At 41.0% G+C, this 16,539-nt stretch overlaps 1 protein-coding gene across 1 annotated transcript in view; it reads left to right on the plus strand.

Moving 5' to 3' along the window:
- The window catches only part of SEMA5B (semaphorin 5B), a gene marked incomplete at its 5' end in the record, with an annotated part of 139,886 nt that overhangs the window by 27,424 nt on the left and 95,923 nt on the right, over positions 1-16,539 (plus strand). The window contains one exon of the mRNA XM_082001596.1: positions 5,152-5,197. Coding sequence (XP_081857722.1) covers positions 5,152-5,197 — 46 coding nt within the window. The remainder of the gene's footprint in view (positions 1-5,151; positions 5,198-16,539) is intronic.

A 16,539-nucleotide genomic window follows, 5' to 3' on the forward strand; every position in this document is an offset into this window, starting at 1 on the left:
GCCTTCCCCAGAGCACCACAAGCCTACTTAAGCCTCCAGTACCTCACTGGGGCTGTGTGGAATGCCTGTTTCAGTGCAATAATAGCCCCCAAAAGGGAGAGTGACTCTTCACCCAGTTTCTTCAGCTTTCCCTAAACGTATTTTTCCTATATGTTCAAACATTATCAGCTTCTCTTGGCTTTGTTTCCATTTGCAGGGTAATTGTCTGCATACAAAGAGAGGGGGCTTGAGGTAGCCTGCCCTGTAATGAGGGAGGGGTGAGCTGCTCACATCTACTATAAGGTGCAGGCAAGTAGCAACATGCGAGCAGCTGTACACGTCTTGTAGTGACACAGACCAGCTGAGATAAGGCAGCGTATTGTCGGTGTCTGTGTGCGTGTCAAAGTCCTGAGAGGTTCTGGTGATGGTCCGCGCTAGGGATGGCGTGGCTCCCGATTTGCTAGCAGGGATTATTCTGAAGCACTGAGAGGTTATCTTACCTGCTTGGTGTGTGTGGAGAGGGACAGAGTTGGGAAATGTGAACAAACATCGCTCATTTAAATAGGAAAAAGAATCTGAAGCTAGAGTAGCCTTTCATTTGCACCTCTTCAGTCCATCTACTGCAGGAATGTTCCTCCTGATCTACCACAGCAGAACTGAAAAGCGTGCTCTCTTAATTAGAAGGAAACGCCTTTTAATCAGCAAGCACGGTGCTGACAGATGTAGTGCCTGAAAAGAGGCACTGAAAAAGAGGCCTGAACGAGTGTCTGAAGCATGTTGCAACCCTTACAATTTCAGAACCCCTAAAAGGAAGGGTCTCTGCTGTTATTCAAGCAGTTGTGTTATGTGGCTTCCCATTGGAAAGGCTTAATTTGTCTCGTAGCTCTGTTGCTCAGTGGCATCGTAGATGAATTACTTTGCCTTCACTGTAAATTGTTTCAAGGCCAGGCAATGTGTGAACAAGTGCATGGGCATCATGTTACAAAGTTCATCCAAGGTGCGCTTGGCTATATGAAATAAACACTTAATAAGCAGCTTTGACTTGGGAATGTCATGGCAAGCAGATTTAAGTGGCTATATTCTTCCACCCTTTCTTGAAACACATCTCAGCTGCTCTCCTGCTGTTCTGATCCGTGTGCTTTGTGGTACCAGGCACAGTGAGCACTTAAATAATTTTACAAGGCAGCCAAATACAAATTATGAAGCCAATTAACAAATACTTTCATCTACAGGATTTATACTGCAGCTTGGCTCTGTTCATAAGCGGACTAGCATAGAGGGCCCAGTTCAGGAAAGTAATTCAACATCTACCCGATTTCCATGAGTGTAAATGGCACTTCGACACAGGTTTACATGCTGTGCCTCAACTTGGGGGGCAAGTTGTTCCCCTAACCAGGGCATAGACTAATGGACCAGGAGACCAGCTCTTGGTTGTGCTGCAGATATGCTCTGTGATGTTGGTTAAATTGCTTACTCTGTGCTTTAAGTTTAAATGAGAACGACGTCTCTTTTTCACTCCTCTGTACATACTTAGATGGCAAATTCTTGAAGACTTGGTCGTATAGAGCAGGACGGTCTTTACAGCAGATAACTTCATATATCTGAGCTGGGGGATAATGCAATCAGAGGTGACAGAGAGAAGATCCACCTTCAGGTTGTTTAAATAGGCATCTGCTGTGAATCAGTCTCCGGAGGAACTACCATCAACCCATTCTGTGTCTTAACGCAACCAAAGCAGCCTTGGCTGAGACTTCAGGGTATTACTGTTTAACACGGGCGTTTTCAGAAATGCATTGATGTTCATGACTAATAAGGTTAGTAATAATAATAATTAGTGGTTTGAGGCACCTTTTAATGTGTATAATACCATTTGTCCCAGAGTACTTAAGAGGGGTGTAGTCACTTGCTCTGGAGAGGGCTGAAATGCAGCCAACTCTGGGATGAAACAAAGCTCGTGTTTTAATACCATGGAGTGAAGATGTGTGGCCTTTTAGGACAGAAAGTGAATAAGAAGGTTGTCCTACCCCTCCACATTTGTGCACCAGCTTTTTGTACAGGAAAAAGAGGTTATTAGAATAGCTGGTTGCACCAGGCAATCACTCTTCTGGCCTAGTCCAGATGGGTTTAATTTAAGAGAGAAAGGAATTAGCCAACATTCACTTATAAGACAAAATGGAAGAAAAAAAAGACCAAGAAGGCACCTCATCCATTCATGCAGAGATCTCACTGTTCTCATATATTTCTTAATCCTACTCTTTCAGCTGCTTTAAATTATAGGTCAGCAAGGTATTAATTAGACATAACTTCAAACACAAGCAGAAAAAAGGACACAAATGGGGCAATTCGAGGTACAATAAACCATGCCTGTCATTCAGAGACCTTGCTCATTCTTGGCTGAAATTGCAGTTAAAACGCAATTCATAAAAATGGCACTGTCTTGTTCATCAGATCTTTCCCCTTGGCTTTTTACTCCTGGTATAGCTTTACAGAACAATTGTGGTTAAAAGAGCATGTTACTAATTAAGGATTAGTTGGTCTTAGCTGGGTAGGTCAACTGGAGTCCAGAGGTGTCTGGTAGCCTGGTCTGCCTACCGGTGTTCATATTACTGCTGATGAGATGTGAGAGGGATCAAACAAACAAAAAGAAACTGCCAGTGACTGTGCGGACACCAGGTGAGGCAAGCTGATGAAAAATGTAGGGAAACCTTCCTTTCTGTAAGAAAGCCACAAGGTCAGACTTAGAGAACTGAGGTTAGTATGAAGCCTTTGGAAGATCATTGTGCTATTCACATTAGTACTATGTTCCTGCCTGGTTTAGATCTCAGCCACCCGAGTGATCTTACTGCTAATGCTTTGTCCAGGTGCTACACAGCAATCACTGAGAGGACAGGGACTGGCTTTATTCAGATGATCACTATTCCTGTCTGCATCTGTTTTGGCCGAGTGCAATGAAAATTGTGTCCTTTAGATACGTCTCTTCCATTAAAGATATTTTGGTCGAATTTGCTCTGCAGTGCTATCAGGGAAGAAAAACTAATATTAAAATTTATTACTTAGTCAAACTGTCCAGCTTTTTACAAGACTAAAACAAGGAGCTGAAATCTGCATTATAAGACTTCCAAAATCAATGCATTTAAATAGCATGCTTAACAACAGGACAGCAACTTCAAGTCCCTAGTTATGAGAACTTTCTCCTTAGGGTGTTATAAGATTGGAAGCCAGTGACATGCTTAACTTCTCCAGGAGAAGGCTTATTCCATGATATCTCATGTCCTGGAGTTGCATGAATATTTTGGTGAAAGTAGCATGTGTTTTTTTTTTTTCCAAGGGAGCTGTCAGATCAGTCACTGGATGAGAATTTATCTCCATTTTGAAATTTTAGATGTATGTAAGCTTAGTTCCTCTGGTCTGCTGCATGCACCTGCAAGTCATAAAATTTAAGTCTGTAGCTGATGCTAAAGAGTTAATAACAAATTACTTGGGAAAGTATGCAGTCCTTTGAGACAGAATAGGGTTTCAGACTGTAATAAAGAACTGCTGAATCTCCAGCAGTGATAGGACTAGGAGAAAAGATGGAGATTTTGTGTGTGTGTGTACTTCTTTGTGTACTTACAGGAGGTATAATAATTACTGATATATTTTGTTCAGTAATTGCTAATGGGTCTCATTCTTCTCCAGGTAACCAGTCCCAGCATAGAACAGGATGGTGCAAATCAGAGCAAATCAGAGTTACGTCAAAAAACAGGACTTTGACTTCCCAAGTTCCCTATCATCCTTGTTCCCATCCTTCTTTGCTGACAGTCAGCAGCAGTTGAGACCTTTTGATTTATTTATAGAACTGGGACAAAGTATACAGACAATTCTATGATTATGACTTAGGTGATAATAACTGAGAGATAACAGAAGAAGAAAAAATTGCTCAAGCCTTGCAGTGGTTATTGTGACCCAATATGAATCCCTCATATGTCAAAGTTTGAATTACTTGCTTTGCTTGGGCAGAGTATGCTGCTGACTACAGACCATAAACAAGGCTCTTCAGAAGAGTCCTTAGGACCTTTTTGTCACTGTAGGAGCTTTCCACTGTTTTTTCTGACTTCACTGACCTAAGACTGGAACTCGAAATTTTACTAGGTAGGGGAATATCTGTATACTGGCACTTCTAGAGCAGATGAAGTGATAGCATCAAAGCTGCACTTTCTACTATTTAAATAGAGCCACCTCCAAAAAAGTAGTTCACCTGCTATAATATAAATGTGTCTTCTCTGGGAGATTGTGGTGACAGGTATGTTGGAAAAGGATCACAGCTCTTCAGCCCCCCTGACAGATGGGATGCAAAAGTATGAAGTTAGACGTGGCCAAAACCCTCAAGCACACAATCAAGTCCTTATGGCTTAATATGTCAGATGATTCCTGGTAACTGCATTGTCTTAGCAAGCAAAAATGTGAGATAAAACCTGTTAACTAAGCCTCATCTATGCCTCATGCATAAATGTATATGCAAAAGTCTGTTCCCTCCTATTTGTGACAGGATATGAACATGCAGAAGGAGGGTTGCAGGAGTTCAGCTGATGGGAGGTACCTCAAGCTACAGTGACTTCTGTCAGGAATTCCCTCGCTTTGTCTGTGGAGATGCAATGACAGGAGGATAGGGAGTTTCTGCAGTCACTGCCTTGATTTCCCTGCTGGTTTTCTGTGCAGAGAGATTCTGCTGAGTAGTATCTGTCCTGTTCCCTGCCTTTTCCACAAAGTCCTGAATGGGACCTCCCACCAGGACAGCTTGGGGGAAGCATACTACAGGAATCCGCTTTGCTCCAGCTGACTTCTGGAGCAATCCCAGTTTTCTCAGAATGCAGAGAAAAACATGAGCACAGCCCATACAGGACTTCAACTAAAGCCCTTTGAGGGTTTGCAAACAGTCCCTGTGTTGTTGGGATTTCATTCTGGTTCTTCCTTATGGGTTCTAGCCTATTTTACTCCAAGCCTGCTCAGAACTTCGTTACGAGGTTCACTAAGACACTGATGAAGAAGGGGCATACAACTTATTTTTGCATTCTGTGGAGAGGAGTCCAAGAAAAACTTGTTGTTTGTAGAAATGAATGACTAAAAACTATGACTTTTGCCTTCCTTCTTTAGTAGCCTAACAGTTTGTAACTTTTCTGCTTGTTCATGCAGGAACTACCTCTTCAGACTTAGTCTACACAACATTTCTCTTATTCAGGTATGTTCACTTTTTACTTTCTTGTTTTATTTGACTTGCTAATGAATGTGCTGTAATATTTGATGTACATTTTCAGAAGGCTGTATAGTGTAAATTTGCCCAGAGTGATGGAGCAGGGAGAAGACAAAGTCAGAACCAGATGCTTATTCCCACTCTAATGATAATGCTGGGGGAAAGGCTTTTCTACACTTGCCCATTTGGACGGTGTGCTCTGCTCTTGTTTCTTGAGTGTTTGTTCGGGTGGTAACGGGATCTGCCAAAAATATGGCATCTTAAGGAACAAAGCATGTAGTGTGACTGATACAGGCTTAAACATAACAATCAATAGAAATCCTTGGCTTTCATTAGAGGAGATGTCAGCAACATGAGGAGAAGCTTTTACTATTCTTGTCCATCCTCATTTTTAGCCATTGTTGCCTTTGTCAACATGGATTGCTGAGGAGCTGTGTTTTGCTGAATGCATTACTAAAACCAAGATTGGACTTGCAAACATTCAAGAGGAAAAATGGGTTGAAAAATGTATGTTACCCATGGCAGAATGGAGGCAAAGCAGTTCAGGTTTGAAAGGGCTTGCAAATATCCAGCAGCATTAGGACTTTCCTCCTGCTGCACTGAATCTGGAATTGCAAGATGCAGCAAAAGTAGTTAGTTAAAATCAAAACTACCTCTCTTTAAATAAATAAATAAATACTTATGCTCTGGGATGTTTACCATCTTCTGCAGTTGCTAGAACACCAAAGATGTATTCAGCATTTTTCAGCAGATTCAAGGGCCTTCCTCCTGTACCTGACTGTGCAAAGAAACCGTAAGAGTAGCATTGCCAGCCATTCCCATGTGCACAAGCCTTTTGCTGTTAGTAGGAGTTACAAGAATAGATGGAGAGAATAAAAGATGTTTAATGGTTGTAAAATGCATTGAATCTTCCTTTAAAAGGAAAACAAAGTCCGGAGTTACCAATGACAACAATAAAGAGTTAGAGAAGCTGATACTCCCATTTGGCAGGAGTTCCCCTTTGCAGAGCCATATTAGCATGGCTGGAAGGCTTCCAGCAAGCACACAGGAGAGGGAAGTCTCTGTAGTTATGTGAGGTGTCGTACCTTCTGCAATGCCTGTTACCACACTGCCTGACACAGTCTCTTGTACTTGTCAGACAAGGGATCCCCTTCCACAAAACCCAAATGTGAATCTCCCTTATACACCTCTGAAGTCAGGCTTGGCTCGGGCCCTTTTCAATGCAGCAAGTTTCCTTTCCTACCCGGCAAAACATGGAAAGTCTCCTTCTATGGCACTGGAGGATGCTGTGGGATCTCCGGTTAACATAATGAGCTTAGTTTGCTCCTGCTTTCTGGGTGTATCCGGTGACTTTGCCAAGACTTTTTACATGACAAAGAGAGCATGGAATTATGTTGACACACGTGTTGGGAATGATGGAAGCGATTGTTTCCTGACCTAATGGTTGCCTAAGTAGCTGCTTGGCTTGTCTCCATAGAGCACATGATGCGGCTTAGAGGCACCCCCTCCCACCTTCCCCTGGCCGTGCATCATTTTAAAGATCAGATCAGAAGGCGAGACAAGAAATGCAAGGAATTTGCAGTTATTTCTATAGGGGGTGAGAGTGCTGTTTGAGAAGTAATTGCAATGCTAATTTGGGTTGGTTTGTATGTCCTCTTTGCTTGTAAGCAAAATATAGTGTCGATCTTGTCAGGCTTGATTTGGGGGTAGCTTTTCATCTTGAGATTGTGGTCTGATTTATTTCTGCTCATGGGACTTACTCTTCAGGTTTCCAGCGGTGCTAAATCTGCTTCAAGGTGCAGGATTGTGTTGACAGATCTCTGCTCCCTTGCATTTGTACTGCCATGAGGTGAGGGCAAGAACATGAGGAGCACAGTCTACAGAGACAGCAGGATATGCTGGTTGTGGGGCAAAGCCTAGCAGTGTGAGGAATATACCTCTACAGAGCAAGGTTAGGTGAAGTTTAAAGCTGTTTTTCACTGAGTGTTCTTCTGCAATCAGCTATCCTAGGCTGCACTGTCCCTGTGCGGAAAAGGCAAGGGCACATTTCAACCCCACAGCTGTCATGGAAAAGAGAGGAGGCCAGGGTGTTCCTGTGAAGGAGAAGACTCTTAATTGTCTTTTCAGCAAGAGTGGCAACAGCATCTCTCAGGAACAATATCCTTGTGCCACCACTTGCTAGCACAGCAAATTCAGTACTTTAGTCTCTCATCCTGTAATGGGTAGATTTACTAGCTCACTCTACCTAATGCCTGTTTTCCTTGACATTTATCTGTTCTTTAACCAGAAAATGAATATTTGCTGCCATGGAGCAGGCCATAATGTTTTTCATCACAACATTACTTTATTCATTGCTTTCCAATGGGAATAAATTCTTTTTCTGGATTATAATCCCCTTTATGAATATTGCATATCACAAACCCAGTGTTAACCATGTCATTACTCTCTGATTTTAGAAAGGTTTTCATCTCTCAGACTTTAAAAGACTGCACTCTTTCCTTCTACCTGTTGAATGACTGTGGAGGCCTTTCATTTAAGCCCAGTGCAAAATCAATTAAAATGAGGAAGACTTCTCCATCAACTTCAAGGATTGTTTTGTGAAGCTGTCACTCCTGAAAATATATTTCAGGAGTCTTCTGTTCCAGAAGCTAAAGTTATGGCATTACTCCTGAATCTGTATTGGACTACCATTAGTACAAACTCAATTTTGTGATCTCCACAGCACAGAACACTCTGGAGTATCATGTAGCCACTCCACATAATTTGGATAGGAAGTTATTGTCTTGGAATTGCAGTAGACTAAAAGACAACACTTAGTTGGGCAAGTTATTGGAAAAGAGCTGTGTAAAAAGATAGCATTATGCTACAGAACAGTTGAGATTTCAGGTGAGGGGAGGAAGAGAGGTAGATTTTAGGATGTCAGCTGTTGGATCCTATTATAAAGGGGTGATTTCTTTTCTTTTCTTAGCTCTCAGCTGCTCTATCATGTGCTGACGTTTTCTCCTCACTTTGAATTTTCTGTTGGTTCTGCTGAGGTTGTTTCTCCAAGACTGTAGCACTGAGCTTTTACATGAGAACTAGTGAGTGGAGCAGAAACTGAAGCAGAACAAGCTCGTTTCCTGCTCTGCAGAACAAAATGTCCCAACTTCTCTGAGATTTTTTTCCCCCTCTCTCTTTGTTTCTGAAATGTGTTTCAGAAATTGCATTTGAGATCTGAGAAACCTTTCATCAAATGAGTTTTAGTTGGATGAGAAACTTTGGTGGTGGTTAATTTTTTTGTGAGAAATGTTTTTGGCTGAGTGTCAATATCCAGGAGGAAATTGAGGCCAAGGTATTTTGGGGGTCACTTGTGATTTTTTTTCCACCTGTCTTTCTTGCCAAAATTGAGGCACGTTGTTAAAGAATTTCAGAAAATCAGCATCTTGAGATGCCCCAGGTGGGGTATCCAAAAGCACCTGTTAATTTTGGAAACTTTGGCACGTAGCATTCAAATTCTTGCAGCAGTCAAGAAACATAGTTTTAAAATGGATACTGTTCTCCAAATCTTCTAGCATCTCTTTTAAATAAAATCCCTGCAACATGTTTCATCTCCATCTTTAAATGGTCCTTTTGTATGTATTGTAAGCTCTAAGTATTATACATTTTATAGAACACGTTTTTAAAATGATGTGCACTTGAAGCACATGCTGTTTAATTTATGCATGGGTCTGAAACAAGGTTAGCTCCTAATCTGCAGCTTTCACAGTGAGGCCCTAGAAAAGCCAGTTTTATACTGGAGTTCGTAATTAATGGAGTAGGTAGAAGGGTCATTTTAAAAACATAAGCCTTTGAGCAAATTTTTAAAAATGCACGATGCTGATTAGGACTTCTTAGCGAGGAATGCTATTCTCTGGTGTGTGTTAAAAGTAGGCTACTTGGCAGGCATTTCATAAATCCCAGTATGGTGCCTACCCTCTGTTCACCCTGATTTTACCTGGAACTTAGAGTTCTCACTTGAACTGGGTGGGAAATTATTTTTCCAGCCTTTTTGGGATGCCAAGATTTCCAACCTTTTTGTACTAAGAGGAAAACAAGACTTTTTGACATCTCTGTAAAATCTGAAAGAGAAGGGGATAGACATGTGTTTACTTGCGATGCAAATATTCTGGGACAAATTATTTTTTGAGGCATCAAGAGAGAGAAATTGAATGTGTATTTCTCTCATCTCAAGTGATTGACCTGGTTTGTTTGGGGCATCCCTTTCCCTTTCCCTTTCCCTTTCCCTTTCCCTTTCCCTTTCCCTTTCCCTTTCCCTTTCCCTTTCCCTTTCCCTTTCCCTTTCCCTTTCCCTTTCCCTTTCCCTTTCCCTTTCCCTTTCCCTCTCCCTCTCCCTCTCCCTCTCCCTCTCCCTCTCCCTCTCCCTCTCCCTCTCCCTCTCCCTCTCCCTCTCCCTCTCCCTCTCCCTCTCCCTCTCCCTCTTCCTTTCCCTCTCCCTCTCCCTCTCCCTCTCCCTCTCCTTTCCTTTTCCCTCTCAGTCCAAGGTTCCTTTCTGGACTCTCATCTGATAAGTTTAATAGAAAATATTAGAATTTTATAAAATGTTTTTATTTCAATTATTTGTTTTAATGGACCATCTCTTGTGAAAAAGTTTCTAACCAGCCCTTTGGAGTTTGTACGTTGACCAGTTATGTTATATCAGGTTAACAGTAATTAAAATACTTCAAGAGTCTGTATGTATTCCTTCTCTTAAAAATACACTGTATTTTAACAGAATATGAAAGAAAAAATGGGTGCACCTATTGCAAACTATTTGGAAGACATAAGTTATTTCATCTGTTAAGAAAGACACAAAAATTTTGAGAATAAAATATGCTTTAATTAACAATCAAATATTTTTTCCTGAGGACAAAAAAATTAAGTAAGTGAGGACAAAGTTCAGAGAGAGATTGTATTAGTTCCCCCATAGTCATAATCCTGATTTTGGTAGGATTGCCTGTGGAGTTACACACTGTCCAGTACCACCTGGGCTGCCAGAATTACAGATCTACAATTACCGCACTGCAAAACATGAAAATGCTACAAAACACATGATTTTATTTGCTTTTGAAATTTTGTTCCAAATTTATAAATAAGAGCACCTACATTCATGTGGGCACTTTGGAGAATGTTACCCAGTCACTAGGGCAAAGCTTGATGAACTTCTCAGTCCCACTGGAAACACAAGACTTAAACCCAAGCTTAAAGTTAGCAACGTATTCAGGCAGCATCAGTTCTTAAGGCTTGATCTGAAGCTTATTGAAATCAGTTTCTTTCTGCTGATATCATGGGGCTTTGGAATGGGAATTTTTCAAACCTGAAATAGGGACAAAACATTTCCGTACAGTCCTGTAGCACATGAACTGCAGCTACCTATCCAGTGCATTTCCAGTAAGGATGGTTTTACTCCAGTTTTTCTTCCCTCAATCTAAGAAGCCGAAACATTCCTGCTACAGAGATGAAGCTCACACAGCTGCTCCTGAAGACACACTTCCCTCCCTGCTAGTCCCAAGGATGGATCTTTACCTTTGTGGCACAATCACTGGTAAATCAATAATACATATCAACAGAGTATAGTTAATAATAATAAAAAAACTTGCCTATCAATCCTCAGTATGTGACATAGCAACAAATGCACCAGGTTTCATATTTTGCACTTTGAATCAAACTGAGCATTAAATGCATTACTTTCCACTTATTTAGGGCTCAGTAGTGCTACATTTATGGGTGCTGATGAGAAACATGTTCTGCAAGTGTATAAAAGTGTGACAAGAAGTGGCAGAGTTTAACTTGGTTTTTCTCTGTATAGTTGAATAAAATATGATAAACAAAATCAATGGGGAGCAGTGAGTAATATAGTTTACAGCACAAATTGTCACTCAAGTAATCTTTCCTGGTGAAAACACTTCACTGGGAAATTTTAAGTATTCAGAATATGTTCACAAAGTCCTGGCACTCACCAGAAAACTTACAAATAGTAGATAAATCTTACATCTCCAAGAGATGCTGGATAGGCACCAGATGGGGCTTGGAGGGCCCAAATTCATACTGCTGGCTCTGCCTATGGGCACCTGAGGGAAAGTTAATCTGCCCGGTTTATCTGCCTGTTGTTTGCTTGCATGTGAAATAGGGATATAGCACTCGTTTATAACATGCTGTGAGTTTTGTCAACAAAAAGAGGTTAAAGTATTATATTTCAGATTTACTTGCACAAACATCCTTGAGCCAGAGTTGTTCCCATTTTTCAAAATCTCTTTTAAAAAATCATGAGGAAACTAGGCATTGATATGCAGTGCAAACCCATGAGTGCTCAGAAGCTGGCCTAACTTTGCTGAAGATATTTATTTCTTCGATCTAGTTGGAGTGCCAAGATTATCATCCAATTTAAAATCCAGTTTGGGAAGTAATTTTGGGAAAGAGTGAGAATACTTTGCCTATCTTTATGTACCACAGAACTGCCTGACAGGAACTCCATTTTGAAATGTTCAGGAATAAGTTTCACTTTCCAGAAGTCATTTTCTTAAAAGCAGTTTATTATTTGTTTCTTGCAGATTCCGAGATACATCTTTGAATTATATGGCACATATTTCTAGATAAAACATTTATTTGTTTATTTTTAGGCCAGTGCAGTTCCCTCATTTAAAAACGTAATCAAAACCTCTACTAGAGCAGATGCAGTCTTTAATATGTGGCTCATAGCTGAGTTATGATTGTCACATATTTTATCAGTATGCTACATTTTTTATTAACAGATTAACATATAAATCTATTCATAAATCACCTTCCAAAGCTGCACCTAAAGTCTCTCACTCTCAGCCTAGGGGTTTAAAGCTATTCCATAATAAAGCTTATATTGGCTGAACAAACTTTCTGGCAAATTCAGCTTTCTATACTTATGGTTTCAGGTTCCCAAATAAAATCCACTCTTTGAATACACCCTTCCTTAAAAAGACTGATCAGGAGCTAGATTGTGGCTTTCAGGTGCAGGTCTCCCTTTCCAGGATTTATCTAAGAGAGAAATTTCTACCTGGAGTGGGAGATGGGTAAGAAAACAAGGCATGTCAGACTGGAGGCTACCATGTCTGAAGGCCACTCTTCATCCTCCAAGGACACAGTTCTCCAGCTCCTCACTGCAGGGAACTGTGCTCTTTAATAGGCTCCAGCATATGCTGTTGGGAACCAACCTTGTGCCGATGTTACTTATCAGCTGAAATTCAGAGCACAGAGAAAGCAAATCTCTTCTCACACTCTGTACTGTTGAGTGATTTCTGAACACAACATCCTCTCTGTCTGAGACAACCCAACTCAGGAGTCCATTTATAGCCAGCAAAGCTTTTAAGCCCAGGTTTAGCTTTAAATAAATGCCTGTTTTCCTCTGAGAATTGTCTGAGTTAAGAACATGCTGCTTGCTCTACCGAGTGAGAATATGTTTCAATATGTGCATTCGTAGATTTGCTAAACTGACTCAGAGTGCACTGCCTAGTTGTGATCAATGTAATTGCCCTCTAAAGTGAGTATTTAGGCATGGTATAGTAGGTTATTTTTTATATATATATATATTTACATATATATTTATATATACATATGGATGTACCCATACACAGGAGGATCATATACATAAGGTTGTATAGTATATATAGGAGGTTCAGGAGCTATACCCGTTTGTATTCATACTTGGGATTAAGCACGGCAACCTTCTTGGAGTCGGTGGTTTACATCTGGAGGGGAACTACGTGGTTAGGCTCACACGGTGAAGCGAGGTTTTGCGTGATGACTGTCGGCCATGGATTGCCAGCCTGCTTTCCTGGTAATTTGTTAGTTGTCATTCCCTCTTCCTCTGCCTCACCTCACCTAAAAGCCAAAATTACTACAGGGGTTTTGGTCTTTGTCAGCAAACATTATGAGCAGGACTCAGAAACTGAGAATTTAATTAGCTGCTGAAGTCACTTACTGATAACAGTAGCATATTGGGCTCTCTATTTGATAAAACCCTGTCAGGCATTTTATGTGTAGGGAATGAAGACTAATGTTCTTATTCCTTGCAACTTACATTAAACACTCTTTAGAAAGGGGAGGGGAAAAAATGAAAAAAAATAATCCCTTGGACTTCTCATTTCTTGTCACCAATGTTGCTTCTGTATCTTTGCAAAATGTATTTTGGTTTACCTGTTTACCCTTCTTTCTCTGTGGGCTGCTCTCCTCTCGGGGATCTGCGTGTACTTACACCCTGGCTGTCCCATGCCCTGACACACGCATTTGTCTGTGGCTGTCAACAAATCTGCAGATGTTCCTGAGAGGCAAATCAGCCTCTTGTTGCAGGCTACATCTTAGGTAAACTGACATTTGTATAAAAATATGCTGCTTTTTTATTATTATTACTTTAGGGATGTGGGATATCTTTAGACACAGGTGAGGTTTATTCTCTAGCTGCAAATGCTGGCTTACCACAAGGCACAGAAAGGGTTTCCTAGTTGCTCCTGTCCCAATTACGGCGCTCTGATGCGATCGTTAGTGAAGGCTCTAACACAGGATGGGCTTAATGCAGCACCTTCACTAAGAGCAGTCGATGTGGCAACAGCGAGCTATTGAGTTTCACATGCCGAGCGCAGGGCTCACGCTCGCTCTTCATGGTCTGCTGGAGTCTGCAGTCTCTCCCCTACTCAGCAAGCTTGGGTTTATGGAGGTGGTGAGCTGCTGATCGGTGGAGCCTGAGGAGAGGTCCTGGCACCCTGCTGCAACCCGTGCGGTGCCTTGCTGCTTCTCGGGGCTGCGCACTTGGTGCAGTGCTCTTCCTACCTGGGACCCGGCCCCCCAGCCCACCCCTGGCACGGGAACTGGGCTGCACATTCTGGGAAGTCGGGAGAAGTCCTTGATAACACAAAGGAGTGCATCTTACAAGACGAACAATGGAGTGTCTGGGCCAATTACTGCAAAAAAGCAGCAGGGTTTTTTTAAGACTGAGAATACAGGGAAATATCTAAATTTTATTCTCAAAGCAGAGCTTAAGAAAGATTTAAATGGTTCACGTCCTTTGCACTGGCTCTCTGCACAGGATTAAGTTTGACCCTGATAGCACCGAGTCATTTCTAATGAGAGCATTAAAAAAAAATCACCATTTATTGATTTGCACCTCTCTAAAAAGGCCCATGAATTATCTGATATGTTCCCTTTAAAACCAACTATTGAGCTGTTAGGAAAAAAGAGAAGAATTATTTTATAGTAAATACATTTCATGTCAGTGCATGCCTTTTTTCCCCTAGATAAATAATCCTGCTTTTCTCTGTTAGTAACAGTTTAGCTGATGTGTGTTTTACAGCTTCTTTTAAATGCAACGGTTCTGAATGACTAATACGAGGGGATTATTGGAGCCTGGAGCTGCACGGCAGAGTCACTAACATGGCCTGCACAGCTGCTAGCAGAGACCCAGAGCTGGGGAGCAGAGACGGGAACAGTTTGCTCATCGCTCCCACAGGACATCAATCCTGTCTCAGCACAGTAGGCACAGCTTCCCTGAATCCTCCGAGAGCCTCAAATTGCTTTGGCCTCTGAGGTTTCACCTACCTTCTCCAGGCTGAGCTCAAGGAAAGCACGACCTGTGCTCTAAGAGAGAGATAAGTAAAGAGGCACAGACTTGGCTATGCCTATAGCATCTCCAGCCACCTTGACTGGAGGAAGATGGCAAAGTTTTCAGGCTCAGAAGCCTTTACTTCAAGGCTGCAGGAGGAGTAGCAAACCTCCAGCTAAACAACATCAGGCAACAGCTGCTGTGAGTTGCCTGCTAATGGGTGGGCAAGGGGAGAGGAAGGTTGGGTTGTACCACTGGAGGAGGGTGAGGGATGCGGCTGTGGGGTATAAAGAGTTGCTGGGTGCCAATACAGCTTGAACAGTCAATGGGAACAAAGACCTTACAGGTATTCTACTGTCACTGAAATGCTTCTTTCGTCTAAAAGTTACCACGCAATGGTTATAGATATATCAGATACATCTTTACCAGTAACATGACTGAGTAGAGACTAAACTATTCTGAGATGGGAGAGACTAAGTGTGGGGAGTCAATGGAAAGAGATATGTAGAAAAATTGAATATTTCTTTCCATTCTCTATGAGGAGAGTTTGGATAGCGTGGACTAGCTGCCTCACTTGTAGACAGCTGGGAGGAGGTAAGGTGGTTTCCAGCTATCTCCAGTCTGTGCTTTCTTTTCGCCACATATGAAGCTGAGATAATGATACTTGTCCTTTTGAAGTGTTTTGAAATATGTGGCTTTCTGTTTAAGACCTAAGTATTATACATGATGATATGCACTTGTAAATATGGGGAATTTGCATTAATCATGAGTTTGCAAAGTTGTAATATTATGATTCATAGTACATGTAATATTAAGCAGTTGTTATCTTCACCTCTGCTTTCTAGGTAAGCAATTATGCAACTCTAGCATGTCCACATATTTAAAATGGATCAATTTTTCACTACTTTTTTCTAAACTTCTTACATGAAAACCTTTTAATATAAAAATAGAGTAGTTGGGGTCTGGTAGAGGAAAATGCAATAAAAAATTATCCCTTCAGATAAAAATACTGAAAACATAAATAATTTTGTAAATTTGTTTAAAAAAAGAGAACAGCTTGGAACGAATTTGGGGAGAGGGTTAATAAAAATATGTTTTCATAAGAAACACTTTTGTGCCAAGAATGTGGATCAAATTCCATACATTAATTATTAATTAATCACTTCAGACAGGAGACAAATGATGGTTTTAAGGTTTTTGAAATAGAATGTTTTAGTTCTTTATAAGTAAAGAAAAAGGAATAACAGGGCTGCAGCCATTTGAATAGACTGCAAGGTTGCTCAAAGAGAAGTGATTCAAGCTTTATTAAGAATGGCAAAGAAATTCTTAAGTTAGCCTGGGAATATTAAGAGACAAACTGCAGTTGCCTAAGAGGAGAGGATTTTGATGTATGGGGCAGAAAGGAATGATCAATGGTTCATAAATATAATAGTGGTAAACACAGTGACAGGAGAAAAAATGTATGTGGCTAATATAATTGTTACAAATTTAGTAGCTTTTGCTGTGAGATCAGTTACTGAGGATTTAAGAACAAGGCAGAAAAAAGAAAAAGCTTTTTTTTTTTTCTTCCATACAAGATAAATGTGAAAATCACCGAAAAGGAGTTAGACAGAAGCACAAAGAAGTATGCTGCATTAATCCTGTTGGAGAATCATTTTGTATTCCCTCATCTTAATTATAAGGCATATTCTCAAAACTCCTTGTGGAATCTTTGACCTTGGTAGAGGGCAAATGTAAACAGGCTGGAGAG

Source organism: Phaethon aethereus, assembly GCF_964289735.1.
Source record: "Phaethon aethereus genome assembly, chromosome: 6".
Taxonomy (NCBI): domain Eukaryota; kingdom Metazoa; phylum Chordata; class Aves; order Phaethontiformes; family Phaethontidae; genus Phaethon; species Phaethon aethereus.